Below are 26,323 nucleotides of genomic sequence, written 5' to 3'. Positions count from 1 at the left end.
CATCAGTAATTTTTGAGCGCGCGTGATAGTGTATCACTTTGCAACCAAAAAATGTTCATTAAAATCCTCTGACGCTTGTAAAACGCCAGAAAATCGCAAATCATTTATTTATTAGTAAAATAATGATTAAAAAACGTTTATAACATATGTTGTGTACATAATATAATATAGTTTTAGTTTTTAAGGAAAATAAAATGAATTACTGCCGGTAAGCGAATAAAAATACATTCTATAGAATGAAAAGTTAAAAAAATTGGTTTCGCTAGCTCTCTCATTATTTTATGAGAGTGAAGTGTGTTAAAATATTTGAACACAGTTATTTATGTAATTTTTAATTATGAAGGACATAAATATAAATCTTAATTAATTCACAAACCGTTTAATTGAATTATATTTCATAGTGTTTTGACGGATTTTAATGGTTTGCGAGTGTTTTCGCTGGAAAATCAATAATGTCTGCGCATACTGCCGACTGCTGAGATCCCTAACGCAGTGTCCCTTGCCTCATACACGAAAAATAACATTTAGACATTTAACTAAATATTGTTACCACATAACAATATTACCTTAAAATTCATACAAGTATTCTTATGGATACCGTAATTTATATCATAACAAATCTTCGAAGTTGTAATTAAATTAAATAAATTAACGAAGATTATTATTTAAATTTTATTAAAATTGTGTGTATCCCATAGGAGCTTCATAGACATTTACTTCCAAAATTTGTTCTAAGACTTGATTTGGATAATTACTTAACAATAGTATTAAAATATAACTTATTTAAATCCACATTTTTTTGGATTCGAACACAGAAAGACACTTCAATCCAAACAATTTAAAAATCATAGACGTTATATGATAAAGTTTACAAATAAAATTTTCATGCGTCGATTTCCCGCCATTTCTCAGCATTTTGACACTGCAGGGATTGGCATTAGGCGCTTACGACTTAACGAAAACTCTCGAACAAATAATAGCCTAACTAAATAATTAAAGTAATTAAGAATAAAGAACTTTTGAATTTAAAAATTCACAAAAAAAATAAATATATATAAAAAAAAAAAAAAAATTATATATATTTTTTTAAATATTAAAATGTGATATTAAAAATTCTGTATTTTGAAGCGGCTATGGCTGAGCCATCGTTGTTCAGCTGAAATCGATGCGATCATTTCACTACAACAGAAGAAAAACGAAAAATGCGCTGGATATTTCCCGTTCCAGGTAAATACATCTCACATCATACTTTAAAAAATGTAAAAATTAATGAATTGAAGAAATACAGAATACAATAATTTACGAATTCCTCGGAAGAGGCGATTGAAGTGACTATTAATTTAATTTTACATATTTAAAAGAGAGTAAAATTGAATAAACACGAGAGAAAGTTTCAAAATAATTGTCCAAGGTCAAATTTCATGTCATTTCAAATAATAAGCTCGAACATAAGCGGCAGCTTTTTGCTCAAAAGTTACGAGTATTCTTATTACATCAACTCATGTCTTCAATTACTTTCGAAGGGGCTTTTACCATCCCCTACCTTTCTAATCTGTGTTCTTATAATATAGAATATATACTCCATACTTATATATACTATTTTTGTTTTATTGCTTTAGATGGGTGGACGAGCTCACAGCCCACCTGGTGTTAAGTGGTTACTGGAGCCCATGGACATCTACAACGTAAATGCGCCACCCACCTTGAGATATAAGTTCTAAAGTCTCAGTATAGTTACTGGTGGTAAGGACCTCTTGTGAGTCCGCGCGGGTAGGCCTATTTCTGCCGTGAAGCAGTAATGCGTTTCGGTTTGAAGAGTGGGGCAGCCGTTGTAACTATATACTAAATACTAAAGAAGGAGTTTTCTCATAATTACAGTTTGAAGATTGTTTTCAATATTTTTGAGTCTCAGCCTTATTTTTAATGATAAGGATACACCTTTGACACCGGACACAGTTGTAATTATTATTTTACAGATTATTTACGTAATTTTAAATGTGCTCCAATTGGTAGCTCTAGAATTAACACGTTGACTGCTATGTAGGTCACCGGTGACCTATGCGGCGCATCGAAGTAATTATGTCGATTTCAGTTACTAAGGATCTGGATTGCCTTACTTTGCCTTCTTTTGTTTTTTAATGTATGTTTTAGTCTATTAGGTCTCTTAGAAATACGCGCAGCGCCTCGCGCGTCTTTCTCAGGGCGTAGTCTCCCGGTAGGAATTGGAAGAAGAGGAAGTCTTTGGTCTTCCCTCTTCTTCTCTGGAGGCGCCGGAGTCCGACATAACCCGGTCTGCTAGAACCTCTAACGATCGGGTATCCGTATTCCCGAGCGTTAAAAAAAAAGGGTCTCTTAGAAATAAATTCATTCTCAGTATCTTCGGATTCGTCTTTCCCATAGTCTACTAGATATTCCCGCGCCTTAGTAAGAAGATAAAAAAAAAACGACATTACGTAATTGCGCCGTGTAGGTCACCGGTGACCTAAGCGGTAGTTAACGTGTTAAATGCATGTGAAGATTAGATTTCAGATAAAAGAGCTAACCTACGTCAATAATAAGTTCCACGTAAATAACTTGTTCAGTCAATATAAAATCTGTAGAAAAAGCTATGATGTAACTTAGTTTTGTTATAGCATGTATATTTGTGAATTGAATTAGTTGATTGCCTGTATGAATTTAACATACTTAATCTATTAACTTTTGTGTAAACAATTGTAGACATAAAATATACAGTATCTTTACGAGTGCTCATTTGAAACTTCTCAATATAGAAATATAATACAATACGTATTTTAATACACTTTTTTGTGGCAATCTATGAAAATTCTACTTTTTTTTTTATTGCCCTTGTAGGCATACATACAATCTGTTCCTATCTGCACTCAGCTGCAGATAGGAACAGATGGCGGTGCACTATAAAAAACAATCTGTTTCAAGGCCATGACCACGACCCTCAGTAATGAGGAAACCATCTGATGGTGAGTGGTTACCGTCGCCCATGGACTTTAGCAATGCTAGGGGCAGAGCCAAGCCGCTGACAAGCCTCGTTTGAAGAAGGACATGTCATAGCGCTCGGGAAACACCGTGGAGGGGAGCTCATTCCATAGCCGGATGGTACGTGGCAAAAAAAACCTCTGGCAACACACTGTGGATGATTGCAGTGGCTGCAGGTAGTATGGATGAACTCTACTCCGGTGGCGGGCGGTGCGATGGTAAAAACGAGATGCCGGAATCATCTCGAATAATTCCTCAGAATACTCCCCATGGAACTAACGGTACAAAATACAGAGGAAACCGAAGTCCCTCCGCAGACCCAGAGGTTCCAAACGATCAGAAAACTTGAATAAATTACCGGTAGGATGTTTTATTGGTGTTAAATTTGTTTACTGAATCGAATTGTTCACGTAATGAAACCGTGCCACTACCAATCGAAGGCTAAGACATTCATCCAGGCAACTATGCAGACTGGACTGCGGTAACCAATAAATTCTGATGATCAGTAAGCTCGTCACACCATTGAAGTCGGCTAAAAGTTAACCGGTGTGTGTTTTTTATTATTACAACGGCACTAGATAGAAAATAGGAGACACGCCGGTAAAAATAGATAGCGGACTATGAACTCTCGTATCTAGGGCTGCAATCTATTGAAAACTTTTGACAAAATCTATATATTAATAATACGCGAAGCAAAAACTTTGTATAAAAACATGGTATGTAGTGTGTGTAATGTTTTCTTTATTGATTTAATGTATCTTTTACGCATTATTTAAAAAAAAATATTAGCATTGTGAAGAAGTGTTTCTCTATATCTATATCTATACTCTATACTAATATTATAAAGAGGAAAGATTTGTTTGTTTGTTTGTTTCGAATAGGCTCCGAAACTACTGGACCGATTTGAAAAATTATTTTTCCATTAGAAGCCGACATTGTCCCTGATGAACATAGGCTACTTTTTTTATTTTTTTTTTATTTTTTTTTTTTGGTTTCATGTGTGTTTTAATGTTTCCGAAGCGAAGTGAGGGCGGGTCGCTAGTTCTCTATATAACTCCAACAACTAAAATATCTTTGCCGTGTTGCCGAACACAAGCTGTCGATGCGTTTCAAAGCTAAAATTGCGTTTAAAAGTCAAACCAAACCAAAAATAGTTCAAAGACGCGTCGTTAAAATACAATCAAAGTTTAATAGTTGTTTTATCGATAAACAAAACTATCGTTGAGTCTCCGCTCTGATGTTCTAGATTTCCTCGCAGCCTACTAGGATTTGTATGAATTGAATTTGGCTTCGATTGGCAAGCAGCACGCCTGCCTCAGAGTGCCTCGAGGTTTGAGAGGGCTTTTGAACGTTACTACCATCGTTCCACTAAACAAAATGTATCCGAAGAGAATCTATATATTAATACGTGAAGCAAAAACTTTGTACTCCTTTTTACGAAAACTGCGCGGACGCAGGAGTATGAAATTTCTCACACTTATAGAGAAGAAGTACGGAATGCTAATATTTTTTTTTTTTTTTTATGATTCATGGATTACTGGTGACCCGGAGGCCTTTCCAGTTTCACCAGGACAGGTGGGCGAGCAAAGGCTCAGCCAGGAGGGGTGGGATTTGCTAACAGCTACCCGAGCGCCTCCGAAGGAGACCTAACAACTCAAGAGTAGCTGCTTCGCGAATGAATCTACTACCGGATCGGAATCGCAACCCGCTGAGAAGATCCGGCGAGAAACTCAGCGAGCTGATTCATGGGTTAGGTTGCACGGCGAACTCTTTGTCGAGTTCGACGAGTACGGTTACCGGGGTCCCTAAGCCTGCTCCTAGAGCTGAAGGCGTCTAGTGCAAAGGTTATTGGATCTGATGGATCTGTAAGGACGTGTCTAGGGCGTCGACGGTGACTGGCTCCTGCATGATCAGGATTCGGGGAGTAGTCAGCGGCGGCTACGATAAGGCGATTATCATGACGCATAGCCTTATCGAAGTACCGTTCCGACGCTGACTTCATGTATTTCTGTATAGATTCGAGGCCCAGGTCGTCGTGTAGGTCAACGTTCCTCACGAACCACGGAGCTCCGACGGCTAACCTGCAAAAGCGGGATTGTAGAGATTGAAGGGTGTCTATGTGTGCGGGCCGCGTGAGCGAACACCACACTCGCGTAAGTCATGACGGGCCTTATGCAAGTTTTGTAAAGTGTCACCTTGTTCCGAAGGGACATTTTACTCCGCTTACAGATCATGGGGTAGAGTCTACCGAGAATAAACGCGGCACGGTCACGGACTGATTTTATATGCGGGCGGAATGTCATCGATGCATCCAGGGTAACGCCCAGGTACTTGACCTTCCTGGCCCAGGGTATGGATTGACTAAAGAGAGTAATCGGGGGTGTGAGATTCCTCCTCCTAATACGGGAGGAAATCCGTGTGGAGCTTCCCCTCTGAAATAGCACCGCAGTACTTTTCGCTGGGTTGATGTCTATGCGCCATTTTCGGAACCACTGTCCTAGGGCTAGGGCTGCGATCTGAAGCTTCTTCGCGATTAGGGACTTGTTTCTACTGGAATAGTAAACAGTCGTGTCGTCGGCGAATAAAGCTAAATGGGTCGGCGGCGACCGGGGAATATCGTTAACGAATAAGCTAAATAGGAGGGGTGAAAGGACAGAGCCTTGCGGGACTCCAGCTGTGAGAGCTCGTGGGGAGGAGCGGGTTCCCTCGACTCGATATCGAAAAGAGCGGTTCGACAAGAAGTCCCGTATGATGAGCACGAGACTATCCGGCACACCCATGTTGAATAGTTTGAAAATCAAACCGTTGTGCCAGACTTTGTCGAACGCTTTTGCGACGTCGAAGAAGAGAGCTCCCGTGTATAACGGTTTTGGTCGATTAAGCCCCACAAGAATGTGCTCCGTGAGGCGGTGCACCTGTTGAACGCATGAGGGATTTGTACGGAATCCGAATTGTTCATCGATGAGAATGCCCTTGGATGAGACGAAGTCTCTGAGGCGTTTGTAGAGCAGACGCTCATACAGTTTGCCTAGAGACATGAGGAGGCTAATCGGGCGGTAGCTCGTCGGATGATTTTTTGGTTTACCGGGTTTATGTATGCCGATAACGTCCGCTTCTTTCCACACCGCGGGAAAGATACAGTTCGCCATAGCGGCATTGTAAATAGATGCCAACATCACGATGAGTTGGACGGGTAGAAGTTTAATAACGCGGTTGGATATACCGTCGGAACCGGGAGCCTTGCGAGGACGTAGGTTTTTGATCAAGTCTTTAACTTCCATCGGGGTGAGGTCCGAATGTTGTTGTTCGGAACTTGTGTATATGCGCTTTATCTTGAAAATGTCGTAAGCGAGATTCAGGCATCTGTCAATTATCTTGCGTTGTATGATGGCTACCCGCCACAATCTGTATTATTATAAAAGTATATGTTTGACAATAGAACCATAATAATGTTTAAACTTTTAATTACAATTAATTATAGTCGAATTTCGGCTATTGCGGGGATCACTAGTCAATTAGAAATACTTTCGCTATATTAGATATACTGAACGGAAACGCTAAGATGTCTGAAACTTTTCACTAAAAAGTAGCCCAGGAGCCTTGCGGGAGCAATCTAACACGCGTAGAAACATAACAAGATCGGTACCGCGATCCAAGAACTCTCGGCCAATTACATTAACTAGAGGTCCCGCAGTAGTCGAAATTCGACTATAATTAATTGGAATCGTAAGTTTGTACACTATTATGATTGTATTTTATACTTCTATAAACACAAATTTCGCCAAGACTACACTATAAAAGATATTAACAAAGACAAATAATATTTAATCTCAATTTGACAACAAACGTCAAGAACAAAAGTTTGACAATAAATAGTATGCATGCGTGTGTGCGTCAAATAAATGGTATGTAGTGTGTGTAATGTTTTCTTTATTGATTTAATGTATATTTTATGCATTATTTTAAAAAAATATTAGCATTGTGCACTTCTTCTCTATATTCTCTATAAGTGTGGAAAATATCATACTCCTCTGTCCGCGAAACTTTCGTAAAAGGGGATACAAAGTTTATGCTTCACGTATTAATATATAGATTCTCAAATTGATGTCATGCACAAATGCTTTAGTTTTTAATTTTAAAATATAATATTAGTAAGAACGGGTTGTGTTATTGACGTGGGCTAGTAATATTTCTGTCTCGATAAAATCCGGTGTTCGGTTTAATAGATACTAATGTGTTTCGGTGGGTGCACTTGTCTTTTTTTTATTGCTTAGATAGGTGGACGAGCTCACAGCCCACCTGGTGTTAAGTGGTTACTGGAGCCCACAGACAGCTACAACGTAAATGCGCCGCTATAGTTACAACGGCTGGTCCACCCTTCAAGTTGAAACGCATTACTGCTTCACGGCAGAAATAGGCAGGGCGGTGGTACCTACCCGTGCGGACTCACAAGAGGTCCTACCACCAGTAGATCTAGTATATACATAGTATCTGTCAAATATCTTGTGTTGGACGATAGCTACCCGTCACAATCCAAATTCGGCCCTGACCACGGAATCGTTATAAGAGATGAGAATCTGTCAGGACAAACAGACAGTACAGTTCATAAAAAATCCGAATTCACATAAAATTTGGGACAGTACGACGTCACAGCTTAAACCGATGACAGTGACACATTTATCGTCTAGCACTTGGCAGGCGCCATTCCGTGACGATATGACGCGAACATCAAACGACTCCTGCTATAGTTTTAACAGTTCGGTGCTGTGATCAACGGGTGACTACGTATATTCGTCCGCTATCATGAAAACTTTTAAACTTTAACCCATAGACACAGCCCACTGAGTTTCTCGCCGGATCTTCTCAGTGGGTCGCGTTTCAGATCCAGTGGTAGATTCTGCGAAGCACTGCTCTTGGTAGGGTCAGTGTTAGCAACGCTCCGGTTTGAGCCCCGTGAGCTCACCTACACACGTTAGGGTGAAGCTGAAATAGCCTCTCAAGGCTATTTCAGCTGACAGTAAAAACTAGAGAGAATAAGCCGTAAATGTAGATTTGACTCGCGGAGAACCAAAGGCAATACCTTATTGCTAATTACGGCCCGATTTGGCAAATATATGAGGCGGTTAGAATGATTAAAAACATTTTTTTCCCCCAACCAACATTGCTGGTAACCTATTCCAGGTTTTAAAACTAAATTAGTCCTCGGTGACCACGAAAACTGAAAGACTATAATTTGAAATTTCGGAAATATTATAATGACAGTAAACACGAGAGATTAAGCCGTAAAAGTAGATTTGACTCGCGAAGAAGAAGGCAATAAGGCATTAGGTACTGTATTGTTAATGACGACTTCGATTTGGCAAATATATGAGGCGGTTAGAATGTTTAAAAACTTTTTTCCTCCAACCTGTTCGCCGGTAGCTGAAGGGGCTATTTCAGCAACGCCACACGGGCTTAAAAACTAAATCAGTCCTCTGTGACCGCGAAAACTGAAGAGTATTTGAAACGTCGTAAATATGATAATTGCCATAGAAGCCACGAGATGCTGTAAAGATGAATAAGAGCTGATCGAAAACTATTCAACTAACAAACAACTACATAGTCGCTTGTCACATTTAAAATCTGCTAGCATTGTTTCGACGCTACTGCGTATAAAGCCGAATTTACATTACGAAATAAGTGGCGTGAAATTAATTTCGTGACATTAGTTTTACCAACAGTTTCACGTGTAATTTAATACTTTCGTAATGCATGCATTAATTTCATGCATGTAAATTAGTTTCGTGCCCTGCGCGATTTTTTGGTGAAATTAGTGTCATGCAACTAATTTCATAGTGTAGACGCGACGTGAAACTAATGTCGCGAAAGGGCCTGCGCTGTGCGGACGTGTGTATTGTTAGTTCGGACGCGCTTCAAGCGTTGAAAATGGCAAACCAATGATGGAGTACAGAAAAAAATATAGATCTTATTAATGAATATCAATGACAAGGGTCCCGAACACCTATAGTAAAAAATCAAAATTATCTTCACTCATTCGAAAATAGTTTTTATAACTCTCAGGATCTTCATCTGCTAATTCAGAGACTAACTTCATTGCACCTAAATGCCTTCTTGTTGACCATCCTCGAATCTACCAACTTTTTTTTTCTTGATAGTCTTTTTTTAAGTTTATAGGTATATAAGCATTTCTTTAGCTACATTGAATATAGCAAATTATAGCTTTGATGCTGAAGGCGCCATGGTTACTGCGATACTGTGGATTTCGCGACACTAATTTTTTAACGAAATTACTTTCGCATATATCGAAACTACTTTCGTGAAACTGAGCTCAACATGCATGACACTAATTTCGTAATGTAAACTCGGCATAATAAAATAAATCAATTTAAAACTGAAAATATGATAATAAGCGCTATTCTTAAAATAAAATACACAAGGTCGACGGTTGACGTACTTTTGTAAGTTTAATAGTTGTTTTTTTCTTTCTGTTATGATTATATGTATGTTGTCAGGTTACGCCGGTCGCACACATAATTCAAATACATTTTTTTTATTCGGATTTTTGTAGAAGTTACAGTCCAGCTTTTCTACGCTTACTGGAGACATCAAAGTCCACGTTAAAACCGCTACGAACTTTAAGACTTGAGGCTTGATGATTAAAACATCAATCTTGTATGGTGGTGGTACCACACGTCAAATCGGCCCGCAGGATGATACATTGCAATCTATAAATCAAACAAGCAAACCTCTCTTCTCACTGGTGGTAGGACCTCTTGGGAGTCCGCACGGGTAGGTACCACCACCCCGCCTATTTCCGCCGTGAAGCAGTAATGCGTTTCGGTTCGAAGGGTGGGGTAGCTGTTGTAACTGTACTGACACCTTAGAACTTATATCTCGAGGTGGGTGGCGCATTTACGTTGTAGATGTCTATGGGCTGCAGTAACCACTTAACACCAGGTGGGCTGTGAGCTCGTCCATCCATCTAAGCAATAAAAAAAAACCTTTTCATATTTTTAATGAGGTAGTGGCTAGGCTATGCTCCTGGCATTGCCGACGTCTATGAGTAGCCAATCACCATCTATGCTCGTTTACCGACACGGTCGATAAAAACAACATTTATTCACCAGTAGCCCCACTTTGAACATGAATGAAAAATTCGCGTGGGTCTGAAATGTTGCTCCACCGAACACAGAACACATCTTTGCTCTGTGTTCGGTGACTTAGAGCATCAAGCTTTTCTTTAATCTTATATATTATATTGTAAATTATTGTGTAGCGATGTACATACTATGAATTATGGACTCAGAAAAGGGAGTCCTGAGTCCCTTTTTGATTCTTCCTAGTTCAAATGGCGAAACTGCATTCATAATCGGTGATGAAATTATGACGATTTGAAAATGTTTGTAAATAATAATAGTTCAATAAAAAAAGCACTATTTTAATGGTGGTAGGACCTCTTGTGGGTCCGCGCGGGTGGGTACCACCACCCTGCCTATTTCTGCCGTGAAGCAGTAATGCGTTTCGGTTTGAAGGGCGTGGCAGCCGTAGTAACTATACTGGGACCTTAGAACTTATGTCTCAAGGTGGGTGGCGTATTTACGTTGTAGATGTCTATGGGCTCCAGTAACCACTTAACACCAGGTGGGCTGTGAGCTCGTCCACCCATCTAAGCAATAAAAAAAAGAAGCAGTGATTTTGATTTTACTCAGGAAATATCTTCTATCCCGAAGGATCGCAGTCGGCGGCGGTCCACGACCTAATATGAACATAATATTAAAGCCAGCATTTATGTTTAGTTCAATTAATGAATCCCGTTTTCGGCTTTAGATAATAATTATTAGCACACTAATTGGTAATTTACTTCCGTTGAATGTAGTAATTGCTACCGCTTCCGGAATTTCTCTCAGCGCCATTAATTAACCAAAATCGTATATAAAACGGGGCGATCTTGCCGCCAAATGCGCGTCAAATAGTCACAATAGTTTCCAGTGTGATCGTTTTGTGTTTTTCAGTTCTCCTCATGTCCTGGTTCGGTGTGGACCAAGTTAAAGGGAATTCCTGCATCAGAACTGGTAATATAAAGTGTGAACTGTAAATAAATACATTTAAATGTTCTCATAGCTGTCACTGTTAGATATGTGTTGTATTTGCGCTGCGAAAATATCGATAAACTTAAAATTTGAGCGTGTCCCATCACTGGTTCTTTATTTTTAGTTTGGGTCCTAAAAGAAAATTTCGTAATATTACATTAGGATTGAATATAGATCACGGATCCGAGGTTGAAATTGGCACTTAATAATTTTGGGTAAATAAACTTATGGCTAACTTGATGATCAGTGGGTAATCTACAGACACATTCTACATTCTATGCGTTAGTGAGTCTGTAGAAGCGATTGGCTTTTTTATTGCCTCTGTAGGCAGACGAGCATACGGCCCATATGATGGTGAGTGGTTACCGTCGCCCATAGACTTCAGCAATGGCAGGGGCAGAGCCAAGCCGCTGCCTACCGCTTAATACTCTCCACAAGCCTCGTTTGAAGAAGGACATGTCATAGCGCTCGGGAAACATTGAGCAACTCCTAAATTTTGAAATCACTATTACTGGTAGCAGAGATTGTCTGAAAAACAATTTCGATAGAGGTCATTAATTATTATTTTTATTACAAAAATAAGTTTCTGACATATTTTTTTTCAATTTTGAATGAATTCTAAAAGCAATTAACGATCGCCTGGAAGGCATACTTCAAATAAAAATAAAACTAGTGATGGCCGCACTATCGACGTAATAGTGAAGCGGTATGACAAATAATTATATTGTATCGATATTGAACAGCTCGTCGTGCGTATTTTATGTGTTTGAGTGTCCACAGGAATGATTGTTGATGTTTCGAGGAATGGGTAAAAATTTGCATGTATACACTGTTTAGTGAGTTTTTTTTTTAAATATTAATAGTGAACTTATACATAAATTATGTCGGATAACAACACTAAAATTACTCTCGTGGATAACTGATTAATTATCCTAGTTTTTTTTTAATTGTGAGGGTGGGTGCATTTGCTATTTGTACTCACAAGAGCTCACTGCTAAGGGTCGACTTTTACCATCGTTACATTTTGATTATTGACAATTTATCACTCCTCCAACGAAGTAAACTAATTTAATATAATTTATATCTATTTAATATGACCTACCACCTCTTTTAGACTTCAAGACATGCTGTTGGAAAACATCTTAATAGAAAGTATAGATCTGTTAGAATTGAAATGTATTCTTATTGTATTTATTATAGGAATGTACATGGTTAAATCCGATGCTATTTAAAATCAGTTATACACGAGAATTCTCACACCCTTTCTATTAGTGAACTGTGTAGATGATTTGTTTTTCGTTTTTTTTTTCCTTTTTTACTAACTGAAGCATGATTTTCAGCAATATGGGCTATAGCTCTCAGCCCCCTAGTACAGGCGGAATGCCAGAGTAAGTAATCCTGAACTGATCTAGCACGAAAGCTTGTAGCGTTTCCGAATAAATTGATTTTAAAACGACGCTCTCAACTAATACTTTCTAACAATACGAGTCATTGAAGTCATTGGGAATTATTTGTAAGTTTACAATGCGAACAATGACGATCTTGTGGCTGATCGCGAGTACCGGTTTTATGGGCAGCGTGACTCACGGAGCATGGCCACAGGCCTCGTCTATCGTTAATTGTTGTTTTTAACACAGAACGCCCGGCAGAACAATTGAAATTCCACCACGACTGTCTTGAATTAGTTAACCGCTCAAAATAAACCAATGTTCGTCGTGTCACAGTCGAATTTTAACTTCGCAGCCACATTGAGAGTGACAGCAGCGCGTTGTGCGTTATTTACGTTAACCGATCGTGAACATTCATGAGCAATTTAATTGGGAGTTTTGTAGTCGTTAGCGAAAAAAAAACTAACAAATAATAAGCCCAATTTCTGGTCAGCTTATACCATAACTATTCCTACATTGAGTTTCTCACATATAGTCGTCATTTTAAAATCAATTTGCAAGAACACCCGCTGGTATTCAGCGCGCTTCTAGCCATCTCTTCATTCTGCCTTGACTTCAAGGCTCGGCGCAAACGGAACACAGTCCCCCGTGGCCAACGACAACCACTTCGTACCTACGAACGGACCTACCTAGGGAACCTTCCCTACATACAATTTTACCGGTTGCTGAGGTCTGTGGCCCATTTGTGCAGAGCCTTAACTATAATTATGCGCAGCAACTTAAAGAAGGCTTCAAAAACCATGAAGTAAACATGACTTTTTAGGAAACCCTTCTGTGACCGGGTCATGCTAGTAAACATCTGTCAATGTTTGGAGACGGGTGTCATTGGCGTCATCGCGACGTTCCAAATGTTTTAATAGAAATAAACATAGTATATAAATACATACGCTACTGTCTATACTTACACGTGCTATTGAGAAACTTTTTTGTGTAAAGAAGCAGGATTGGGAATAAAAATATGCATTTGATTTATTTTGTAGGCCTTTGTTACATGCGAATACTTAGTACGGGAAGAAACGGCTAATATTGACTCTGAACTGTCTCCCCGTGGCATAACCTTAACATTTCGTTTCCATAGAACTCATAATTGTTCAATAATCAATCTTGTACATACTTAATATTATAAAGAGGAAAGATTTGTTTGTTTGTTTGTATTGTATTGAATACGCTCCGAAACTACTGAACCGATTTGAAAAATTCTTTCACTGTTTGGAAGCTACACTATACCCGAATGAAAAAAATTGAAAAAAATTAGGGATCGTTACTAAAACTCGAATAATGTAACCCAAGGTGTAAAAAAATTGCCTAAAATATTCTTTATATCGTGTGCCTTGCGAAAACGATTGATGATAGAATAAAATAAAGTACCTACTACGACTTTGTAGAACACATTATTATTAACAAAAAGTGTCGGGACAGCATATGTTTAACTATTATAGTTATGCCGCAATAAGTGTTCTTTTGGACGGATGACGTTTATGAGAAACTTCAAATTTTGCCATTAGACTGGTATTTTAAAAGCAGATTTAAAAAAAAAAACACCAAGGCCTTATACTTAGTATTTATAATAGTAAAATAAAGTAATAAAGCAAGGCCTATTCAATAATAAATAATTCAACATTTTAATTTACAAGCTTTTCAAAGCATTTTAATAAACCTGCAGCTGTTATCCCATAAAATAATTTCATTACCTTGGATAATAATAACCATACTTTATTTCTATACTTTTGATGTTATAATGATAGACGATAAAATATGTTTTTCTATCATATAATTGCGATGTACATATGTGTGGGCTATGTTCTGATGTTCACTTGAGAACACAAAGGTGCCATTTTACTGGTGGTAGGACCTCTTGTGAGTCCGCGCGGGTGGGTACCACCACCCTGCCTATTTCTGCCGTGAAGCAGTAATGCGTTTCGGTTTGAAGGGGGGGACAGCCGTTGTAACTATACGTGAGACCTTAGAACTTATATCTCAAGGTGGGTGGCGCATTTACGTTGTGGATGTCTGTGGGCTCTAGTAACCACTTAACACCAGGTGGGCTGTGAGCTCGTCCACCCATCTAAGCAAAAAAAAAGGTGCCTATTTCTCCTCCAAAATATTCATCTGTTGCAGTCTCTTCCTCTATTATGAGAAGTTGATTAATGTGTTTATTATAACCAAAAAGCCAAATTATGAATGTATATAAAATACGCGTATTGGAGAAATGGCTGGTAAAAATCGGAGAAAATAAGATTGCGACGAGAAGGGTAGCTCTGTCTCTTTCCCGCAATGCGGATACAGGTGTTTATGTTGATACGTTTCCGAATTGAACTTCATTTAACATGTTGAATGTGAATGTAAGCTCTATAAATGATTTCGAAAAGAGCTTAAATTTTGAGAAGCTCTGGGAAAATAAACTCAACGGTCCTTACATCGTCCTAAACGTCATAACAATGCCTTTGATCAGGAATTCGATCTGGGGTCCCAAGTTGAGCGGCGATGTTCTCACAGTGCTCACCCGGGTTTACTCTTTATTTCATATTATCACCTCAGCAATCATGCAGATCACTCATTCCCGATCCTGCGGACAGAATGGAAAGCAGTCGACGTCGCCCAAAACACGTTATTTGGGATCCTCCCGATCCACTAAGGTTGATTTTAGGTACTTCAAGCACCGGTCATCGTTTTCGTAGGGTTCGACGAGTAAATTAAGCCACAGACACAGCCAATGAATTTCTCGCCGGATCTTCTCAGTGGGTCGCGTTTCCGATCCGGTGGTAGATTCTGCGAAGCACAGCTCTTCCTAGGGTTCGTGTTAGCAACGTCGTCAGGTTTGAGCTCCGTAAGCTCATCTACTATTTAAGGTTACGCTGATATAGCTTCTCAAGGCTCTCAGTTTAGGCAGGGAAAAAAAAACGTGTAAATTTCTTCGTAAATTCTCACGTAGTTCTGTAATTTCTGTAATTTCAAATGATTCCTTCAAAATTAATAATGATTTTTTTCTTGTAACTGGTTCGTTCATACCACTCCACGCAATCAAAGGCCTTTTTTCCCACTGGCTCTTTATCAGCGCACATTGCATTCGCACGTTGAAGACGTACGTATGTTTGCGTGCAGATAAAACGTTATCAGTCAAGAGCCGATAGCCAAATTTAATTTTCTTGACGTATTTTGACGTAGCCTAGTTAGAAAAAAATGCAGATCCGTTGCTCGCGTCAGTTGTTAGTAAATCAATTTATAGTAAATAATACGGAGGCCTTGCTACATTTGACGCTTTTATACGTTAAATTGTTAGTAACATAATCGCTTTCAATGTGTGCACAACCTTGCATGTACTTTGCTTATTTGTTAAATCAGTTTTGTCCTCTTACATGTATTGTTATTTGAATTAAATTGCAATGCAGAAACTAAATTACAGATTATTAGGTAAACATGTAAACATTCGATTAATTATAACATTAATTAGTGTTTCAATTCTCTGTAATTTATTTCCGATAAATGCTGAGCTTATTATAAATAAACGATATTTTTAATGAGGTCACTCTATCAGCGCTTGGGACACTGAAATATCTTTATGTCATACCCTATGAAATGTCCTATGAGATGACATACTTCTAACGAGGCTTGTGGAGAGTACTTAACGGTAGGCAGCGGCTTGGCTCTGCCCCTGGCATTGCTGAAGTCCATGGGCGACGGTAACCACTCACCATCAGGTGGGTCGTATGCTCGTCTGCCTACAAGGGCAATAAAAAAAGAGGTATTGCGTAAAGAATACTGCTTGTTGAAATCATTAAATCTCATAATTAATTGTACATAATATGTAGTACCCAAAACGTTTTCATTCCTATTTCTGCCATATGTCGTTAATATATTGCAAAGGTAAAATGTAAAATACTATTTGAAAATTAGGTTTAAATAAGTAGACAGGGCTATTCACATATCAATAAGCTCTCACGCCCAGTCGACTTGGGTCAGCATAGTGAGCCTCATCACAAGCTCCTCGTCCATGCTTCCATACAACACTACACCCACTAATGAAAACACAACCTACCAATGTACACTCACTGTGAGTTTGGCGTGCTGTCGCAAAATAAGTTCAGTAGGTCACAGGTCGGAAGATGAACCTTGAACATAGCTTATTGCCGCTAAAGAATTCGCGTGACTGCCCTGATTTATCGTTATAAAACTTGGTTGAACACGAAATGTAAATTATAATACAATTGACAGTTATGTCGGGCGCTTATTAAAGAACTTTAAAATTATTTCAAAATGACTAGTGATGTGTCCTTTGTCGGACTGTCTTTAAAAACTAAAGACATGTTTTGACGGTAGTTGAAGGCAAACGAACTATCCGGTAAATGATTTGGTATTGTCGCTCATAGACTAGCAGGGCCGCAGTCTCTTACTGTTTATTGGAGGTAGGACCTCTTGTGAGTCCGCGCGGGTAGGTACCACCACCCTGCCTATTTCTGCCGTGAAGCAGTAATGCGTTTCGGTTTGAAGGGTGGGGCAGCCGTTGTAACTATACTTGAGACTTTAGATCTTATATCTCAAGGTGAGCGGCGCATTTACGTTGTAGATGTCTACGGGCTCCAGTAACCACTTAACACCAAATAGGCTGTGAGCTCGTCCACCCACCTAAGCAATAAAAAAAAGACTCTTACTGCTTAGATGCATAGAAGAGTCTTGAACTCTCCTCCTCTGGTGTCAAAAGATTATCTACGCCCATACACCAGACACCATAACCTCAATGCCGCTAACTTGAACCACAAAGTCAAAGATTTAACAGTATTATATAACTACTGCTCTCCCACAAACCGTCAGTCATGACTTAGCGCGACACAAATATGGTATACTGATTTTACTCATACACTCTAACACTTGTTGAACAAAACATGACGCACCGCTGTATTTTTACCGGAACATACATTTAGGAACTGCTGCTCTCTCACCATATGCTACCAATATCATAATCTTCATTCCCCTAAGACCGGAAGTAAGAAAATGGGAGCCACTTTTAAAACAAAACGAATGGGGCAAGGAATGATGACGCAATAAGCTGCGTAACTAAGAAAACCAATGATGTTTCTCGTGTCCACCTCTCGTCCACCATAACAGAATAGTACAGCAACAAATAGAAGACCACAAAAGCAGCATACACAAAGACGAATCACATTATACATATGTGTCGACTTATTTACTCATGTCAATTCTCAGTTTCAAGCTTTTAATGTCAAATTAAGACCAAAAAAAGGTAAGGTCGGATGGCGTCCCCAGGGAACCGGCTCTCGTGCTGTGCATACTAACACATATAGCTGCCCACTAAACTCACCAAGCACTTCTCTCATAGCCATTGCTCCATCCAACATGACACAAGGCACATGACAACTTGTCGAATATAAAAGCTTTGAAGAGTCGCAGTCTAGTGACGTACGTCGTAACAATCCGCAGCCCGCACGATATACTGTTACGAGTGTGACAGCTGGTCGGACCCGCGATGCAAGGACCCGTTCAACTACACGGCGCTGCCGCGGGACCAGCCCCCCCTCCAGACCTGTAACGGGTGCTGCGTCAAAATGGTGCGCTATTCCAAAAGCCGTAAGTATAATTCTCTCTTCTTCTCAGTCGTATGCACTCTTGGCAGAGTGGTCGTGGTCATCACTTCGGTTGGTGGTGCGCTTCACCAGACGTCGCCATTCCTCGCGTACCGCGGCCCTTCTTGTGCACTCGTTAACGGGACCGTTTAGAGCTGCCTTTATTTGGTCGGTCCATCGTAACGGTGATCTGCCGCGCGGTCTTGTACCCTCTATCATGCCTCTATAATTCTTTACAAGTGCACAATTACAAGCACAACGATATCAGTACTCTGAGGAATTGTTTGAGATGATCCCCTCATCTCCTTTTTATCATCGCACCTCCCGCCATCGGAGTAGAGTTCATCCATATTCAGTGCGTTTTCAGAGGTCTTTTTTGCCATGTACCATCCGGTTATGGAATGAGCTTTCCTCCACGGTGTTTCCCGAGCGCTATGACATGTACTTCTTAAACTAGGCTTGTGGAGAGTATTAAGCGGTAGGCAGCGGCTTGGCTCTGCCCCTGGCATTGCTGAAGTCCATGGGCGACGGTAACAATTCACCATTAGGTGGGACGTATGCTCGTCTGCCTAAAAGGGCAATAAAAAAAACGATATTAGTATTACAAGGATGATAACGTGAATGTATAATATAATGTATAAGTCGCTGTTTCCCGGTTTCAGCTTACGAGGTCGTCAGACGAACGTGCACTTCTCAACTACAAATAAACTTGTTCATGGTGGACCACGTGTGCATGATGGAAAGTACTGGCACTGGTCACATGTGTTTCTGTGAGGAGGACATGTGTAACGGGGCGCCGGCCAGGACGGCCGCAGTCCTGGCCGTTGTCGCGGCGCTAGCGCTCGCATGCTGCATGAGGTGAAGTCGGACGCTAGACTCCCGATGGCGGTTATCGATTCGTGACTATCGAACTTTTCATATCGATGCTTTCACATCACTAATGAAAGGACCGATCTTAGAGTCATGACTAGAGCTTAAGATTCGTACGTGTGTAGTGATGTGAAAAGTACATATCGATTTTTTTTTAGTTAATCGATGATCGTTATCAACGTGACCGACCTAGTTGAGAATTGACTTTTCGTCCGATAGTAGATGTAGTTTTAGAGTTTCGAGTGCTTAGTTTTTACAACACAGCTTCTAATACGAAAGTGAGGACTAACGAGCCACGAACATCTTCGCTTCGGAAGACATTTTGTAAGACTCACAATTACTAACTCCAGTTCGCTAGACACTCACGCTGCTCTTCAACATCACTCATTTAGATCAATCATCGTTTGACTCGCAGACGTCGTGCCCTCGACCAACACGCGATGATTTCAGTTCTCCGGACAATCGTGTGACATTTACTCACGAGTTTACCTTCGCAACCAATGACACTGTTAATGTCATGACGTTGACACGGTCGTCCGCCAGCGTGAGCCAAAGAGTCACGTCTAAATTCGTCTTTCAACTATAATCAGTGATGTTGAAACTAAGCACGTATTTTTCTCTCATCTAAAGCATAAATTGAAGTTTACGCTATAAATAATGATAGTTAAAAAACGACCATGTTTCAAATTAGCGTGTATATATGCTCAGACGGGCCGTCTGCATGCCTCGGGTACAGGAGTGCGGCCGCCGCGGCTCGCCACAACTTAGGTTAGCTACGTGGATATTCTACGGTGTACCATAGACCACGGTTTTGCTCATAGACTTTATAGGTTCGAGCTGAATAGACAAGAAATAGATTATAAAGTCGTAATGAAGAGTGACAAACAGGAATAGGTGCCTGGATTACAATTTATCTCACTTTAATTTTAATAATTTTTTTGGGAAAGTTCCTAAAAAAGCCGAAGTAAATGCGTGCTGTTTTTAATCTAATGTTTTTTTCTGTCAATTGTCCGGAAGAGTGAAAAATGACATTAGGATCGGAAACGCTAGACCATAGGGTTTAATAAGTGGTTTTTTAAATTATAAGGGTTTGTTAGCTAATACTGTTACATTAAAACTAAAATTTAACGTTTTATTAAATGTGTAATAATATTAATTTTACGAAATTTTAACACCAATTAAAAATATATCTATATATTGTTAAGTTTAACGCTTAGAGTTTGATAAGCATGCCCAAATAGAACAATAAAAAAAACATAGTTTATAAACCAGACGAATAATCGATAATGACAAATAATAAATCGATATACAGAGCAGAGTTAGTGCGCGCGTAACGATACGAGCGACGTCACTAGTGAATATAATTCGAATAATATTAGGTACTACGTAAGTATTGAGTTCGTCAGATACCAGAGAATTTGTACAGAACACACACGCGAACGCTCTAACTACCCTCTTTCAATTAAACCACTCAATCATATCAATTGGATAACTCGGTCTAATTTACGTACGACCTCAGTCGGAGCTGGCTGCGGAGGCGTTCCATGGTCATTTCCGCAGCGCTGGTGTATATATCGTTCATCGCTTATATGCCCTATGAGATGAGCGACATTTCAGTGTCAATATGTCGGGGATCTGGTACGCGTTGCCCTCGGTTGGCGCGTTTTGAAAATGCATATACAGAGCACATGAACTTCTAAATGCCCCCTACCAGCTACACCCCCGCGCTAGATTATCAATTGAGTGCTTTAATTGAAATAAACTCTGTTTCATCTTGAATAAGAATAAAAATAGCATGTAATATTAACATGTCTGCAAAGTCGTTATTATTTAATTGACGAAATAGGAACAATCTTCCCTGTTCTTTAGCGTAATTATTTTAATATTGAGCAGACATTGTTTGATCGTACGTCGCTGTCGACAAGTTTGAGGATCGGATGAAGCGTTTTTTAAATTTGAGAAATGAAAAGTTACTGTGACGGGTCTTGAAGGAAAATACTTGCTAATGATTAATACGAGATTTTCTTCCGTATGACCCTGTATTTGGTACATTTACAATATTAAAATTATGTAAAAATTTGAAAGCTACAACTGATTCGTTTCACATATTTATAACAAGTCTTTTATTTTAAAGACCGTGTTGCCAGACTAAGATCTCAAAAGCTACATTCCGTGACAGTTACTAATTTTGTCTTCGAGCCGGACCCGCCTTGACCAGGCTCAGGGGACCTGCTAGATGAGCTCAGTGTACGGTAGTGGCATTTCGTGGCTACTGCTATCGCCCTCAATACCAAGTATTCTATCTTTCCCTGTGTAACATCATTCAGGAGGTTTTCAGACGAGGTTTTTAAAATCTTCTGCAAACGGCCTTTGGTTTGTGTACGAATATTATTTGTGTTAATATAATTCTGCCCAGACTTTTTAAATCTTGATAAATTATATCCCTCGCTCTAACGATTGTTCACGCATGACAGATGTCTGTGTGTCATTCTTAAATTTAAATGTCGTTTCCCGAAGCAAACGAATTGAAACTATTCAGGCAATGTTCAAAATGTTTGATATTTTCTGAAATTATCTTTGACCTCGAATTTCAAATATTTTTTTAGATTGTTGAAAAAGTGCTTGGCTGTATCATGTCGGCTGACTTGACGTTCAAATTATGGCTGGTCTCCCAACAATTAACTGCAGTTAACGTTAACGTAAAACGCAGTTAAAAACGTTAGTAAACAATCATTGCAACAGAAAGGGAAACGGAGTATTCTAGAATAAAAATAATGACGTCATCAATAGAGTTGTGAATATATCCTCGATGCTCCGTCGATCTGAGGGACCGTTGCATGTTTGGTCGGTAATCGTCCAGTGGCTGCGATCAAAATAAGAATAGGGCGGTCAAGACCTCTAGCCATCCGATATTAATGTATAAAAATAATAATTTCCACTAGTGAATCATAATGATTACATTCGATTGACAACAAAAAATGGCGAAAGGTTTGCCGTTTTCTTATTTTGACAAGTGAATACAGCATGACACTGCACATTAGTCGGGCTTCCACCCAGCCAGGGCGGCCGGACCAAGTCGTCTCATCGCATCTGGATGAAGTTAGCTGATGAACTAAAAATGGAATTTAAAAAATACAAATTCATTGTTGAGCATTATCGGGAAGAGAGCTACAGCAACATATATACTATAACAATTCGGTAACAATTAATGTGCCAGGTTGTTGACGTTCCGTCGGACACGTCGCCTTTTCGCATTAAAAGTTACAATTTCCAAAAATATTCGAAATCGAGTTAATATGCGGAATCATTTGGTATCACCAGTATTTTTCTCATAAACACTGTCAAAAGAGCGTAGTTTAGTTTAGTTTTTTTTTAGTTTACCTATATTTGACTACTATTAACAAAATTAATACTTATTTTTATCTGACTTTAAAAGACAGTTAATGTATCTGGTAAAAAATAAAAAATAAATGTTGCAAAGATGATTAATCTTAAAAATATCACATATAAATAAAATTAGTAAGTTTTGAGATTATACAGTTTTAATGCGAGAAAACGACGTGTTGATCTGCCGTAACGCTGACTTGATGGATAACCACGTGAAATCGCATTCTATGTTTTTTTTTTACCCCTGTACAGAACAGTTAAATGATTATTTCAACATTATCCGTGTTTTATGTAAATTACATGAGTTCTTCCGCGCGATTATAATATAATTTCGAATTAAAATAAGTAATAATGATATCTATAAATACGATACAACTGATGTACAAAAAAAATGCTCAACGCTTCGATATTAATTAATGACTGAAGTCGCTACGGGAAAAGTTTAGCAGCTATCTTGACTGGCGTAATTACTAGATATATCGCGAACGGTGAACTATTGTCATTGTATCTCGTGATTGTAATCAATTTGGATAAATGAAAAGTTTTATGGTCGTATACTTCAATAAATGAGTTGTTTGGCCACTACGGTAGCATAGCTGCTCTTAACTTATCAACTTTCATTTCCCAAAAGTTGACAATCACGAGATTACACACAGACAAATCGTTGTCCATTAATCATATCGTATAAAAAAAAATCAATTCGCTTATAATTTTTATTGAACTTAGTAGAATAAGAACGTTATGTAGTGTCGTTTTATACTTTTTGTAAAGATACAACTACCCACTCTTCGGCGAAAGGATTCATTCATAGTTCGAATGAATCAATTAACGAAAAGCTCACGTCTGGGAAACGCAAGAAACTAGACGATGGTTGTTCGCGGAGATCAAAGTATAGAACGACACGTAAAGAATTTTAAAGTCTTCACTTGTAACAGCTGCACATCACGCGAACTAATGACATGGCTGAGGTATCTCGTAGTCAGTTTATTTTGCTCCAACATTTAAGATTTTCCATATCGTCGGGCCCAGGGCCGAGGGAGACCCGTCGCTGGCGGCTCCCACATATTAGTTTTATTTCTATTTATATATATCACTAGAAATACAAGATGGATATGTTTAAATTTGGATTTTGGAAAAGCATGTATTTAAAATAACATCTAACAACAGATGAGACGACATTTATTTTCCCCTTAATAATGTATATAGCGGTGTCCTCGCGTGACTGTCAATAACTACATTGATGATCAGTTAAATGACATTGACGCTTAGTTCTGTTGATCAGATTTAGAAAGGACGTGATTTTGCTCAATTCGTGGTCGTCCTGCTGTGTGTGAAAAATAATTTATCGTCTCATCTAAATATTTTTTATTAAAAAGTTGCACTTTTTCACTAACAAGCAAACTCCGCTTTGCGAATAAACAATACGGCCTCCGATTTACAATTGTCAAATACAAATAGTAACTAAACGACATTACGAAATCAAAGAATTTCACTACAAACTATTTCATATGCCACGTGTAGTGGAACTGTCTCCTGCCTACAACAGGGAGTTCTGCTTCTTTCTTTCTTATTACCCTCTGCTGGGATGTAGGGCTTGAATCAAATCCTTCTATTTACATCGGTCTTGGGCAGTCTGTTCTAGCTCCTCCCACGTCATACCCAAGACCCCTAGCTCCTGCTCCATCGAGCGAGGCCAAGTTGTTCTGGGACGGACTCTCTTCCTATTTCCAGACACTTTCCAGGTCAGTACTCTCTTGGATAGATGGGTATCGGGCACTTCCGTGTAAGGATCTCCTTCTCCATTGGTATCTGCTTGGTGATCCAGGGATCCAGGTGCAACAGGGAGTTCGGGGGAAATTAATCCCGTAAAACGATAATAATGATTAAATTAACGCTATCGTTAAGTTAATCATCAACAGACCGATAATAATGATACTATTATCATTATCGTCGGTTTGTATTAAGGCGATAGTTTGTTCCCGTGGCTTCTAACTGTGGAAATAGTTGCATTCCAATTGGATCTTAGAGCTACATAATAAATCATCAACTCGTAGACAGGAGACGTAGACGTCTACAAGTAGACGGTAGACAGTCTGTATAGTCAATAGTAACATTTCATAAAAAGTGGAAATATCACATATAAAGTTGAATGTCGTTTAGTCACTATTACCGTCCACACGTGACCTGTAGACAGATTTTTCTCTTGTCACTCGCCGGTCTCTACCATTTGTAACGTTTTCTTCCCGTGACCAAAGCTTTTAACGGGTCACCGGCAGAAAACGACTTGGAATTTTGTAAAACAATAAAATACGACCGGTTTTCAAGTAGCTGTACTGTAATTCTAGCAGAAATATTTAATGACATTAGACCTTCATTACTAGAAGACGGTCGTTCTCTCATCTGTAGGATCAAATGCGTTATCACCGGAGCAATTGTGGAGGATGAATGCATCCTTCAATTATTTGCGGTATTTGAAAACTCAATCAAATGTAAGAACGTTTTTAACAAGAATGTGTCAACACATTCATGATGTTAGCCAATTTCTAATGCAGAGGATTTCCAACAAGTCGATTGGAACATCCCAATAAGCAGGTGCTGAATGTGGGCCCTATAAATGTGAAATGTGACAACGTTATGTTGAGTTCTAACACTGTAACTTCATGTACTTTTGCCTCAATTATTACATTTACAAAAAAAAAATCCCTCTCAAAAATGTCTGTAATGTCAACTGTCAAAGTAAACCGGTCGTATGCACCTGCTTAAAGAATAATAATTTATAGTTTATATCATAGATTATACACTTAATATATTTGGTTTATATAATCAAACAATATTGATGCTATCGGAAACTGTGTACCTGTTGTCAAAAAGAGTTCGTCCTTAAAAATGGTTTTTCATATTAAAATATATTAATATTATACACGAAACGTATCATATCTTATGAAATGTTAAACACAATAAAGATACATCCACATTTTTACGGAGAAAATAAATATATATATATTGATATTTTGTTATGTATTCAAGAGACAATATTTGTAGCAAACGTTGGTTAAATAATATCGCATTCGTTTTGTTTGATTGCGTTCTCACTGTTAACGAAATAAAAACGTCAGATCATCAAGTGCCATAATTATAAAATACGTTGTTATATAACTGTTGTTTGATTCAAACAAGCCTTCCCTTACATGAAGTTATGTTATAAGAACTGTTTCCACCACCGATAATCCTTTCATATTCAAGCAGATCCGGCCCTGTGTCAGATCACTAAACATATATTTTTCTACTGGTATAGATACATACATACGCTGGCTCACTTTATTTATGTGAATAACATAAATCTCCGAATGGTAAACCGTCGACGTCGCCCAAAGCACGTCATTACAGATCCTCCTAATCATTAACGGTGCTTTTAGGCACTACAAGCACCGGTCATCGTTCTCGTCGAACCCGTCGCTTGCGACGAAGGGCTCGACGAGCGAATTAACCCATAGACAGCCCACTGAGTTTCTCGCCGGATCTTCTCAGTGGGTCGCGTTTCCGATCCGGTGGTAGATTCTGCGAAGCCTTACTCTTGCTAGGGTCAGTGTTAGCACCACTCCGATTTGAGCCGCGTGAGCTCACCTACAAACAGGGTGAAGCTGAAATAGTCTCAATAGGCTATCAGCATAGGTAGGGAAAAAAAACTTGCCTCTATTATATTTTCTTATCTGTTCTATTGCCTCTATTTCTAATTGAAAGAAGATATAAAGGCTATAAAAATCATTAAAAAACCTAGCTCGTAAGAGATTGGTGTGGGCCGTACTTTGATTGTCTCAAGTTATCCTGAAAGACTTCGATAAGCTCTTTGTATAAGCCAGAATTTGTTTTGAGACTATTTTGGCGCGAACATTCTGCGAGGTTAAGACTATTGGAAAAGGCCGGGCCGAAGACCGTATTTTAAATTAATGCGAAC

The 26,323-nt window shown here is 39.0% G+C and overlaps 1 protein-coding gene across 2 annotated transcripts; it reads left to right on the top strand.

Annotated features, from left to right (window-relative positions):
* Positions 1-25,524, top strand: qvr (glycosylphosphatidylinositol-anchored protein quiver). 2 transcript variants are annotated; one of them, XM_028184030.2, is made up of 6 exons: positions 1-208; positions 1,129-1,227; positions 11,007-11,066; positions 12,425-12,472; positions 17,969-18,115; positions 18,774-25,524. In XM_028184030.2, exons 2-6 carry the CDS (start codon positions 1,203-1,205, stop codon positions 18,971-18,973), a joined length of 480 nt encoding a protein of 159 aa, XP_028039831.1. In that variant the 5' UTR covers positions 1-208; positions 1,129-1,202; the 3' UTR covers positions 18,974-25,524. The 2 variants fall into 2 exon arrangements, with proteins under 2 accessions (XP_028039831.1, XP_028039832.1); XM_028184031.2 differs by lacking the exon at positions 12,425-12,472.
* Positions 25,525-26,323: the final 799 nt, after the last annotated feature.

This window comes from Bombyx mandarina, chromosome 02 (assembly GCF_030267445.1).
Source record: "Bombyx mandarina strain Sakado chromosome 02, ASM3026744v2".
NCBI lineage: Eukaryota > Metazoa > Arthropoda > Insecta > Lepidoptera > Bombycidae > Bombyx > Bombyx mandarina.
This window is presented reverse-complemented; position numbering and strand designations above follow the sequence as displayed.

Excerpts from the sequence above, each read along its gene's own strand:
- qvr (XM_028184030.2), top strand. The coding sequence starts at position 1,203 with ATGCGCTGGATATTTCCCGTTCCAG. Across the intron at positions 1,228-11,006 it reads CTGGATATTTCCCGTTCCAG|TTCTCCTCATGTCCTGGTTC; the intron begins GTAAATACATCT and ends TGTGTTTTTCAG. Across the intron at positions 18,116-18,773 it reads GGTGCGCTATTCCAAAAGCC|CTTACGAGGTCGTCAGACGA; the intron begins GTAAGTATAATT and ends TCCCGGTTTCAG.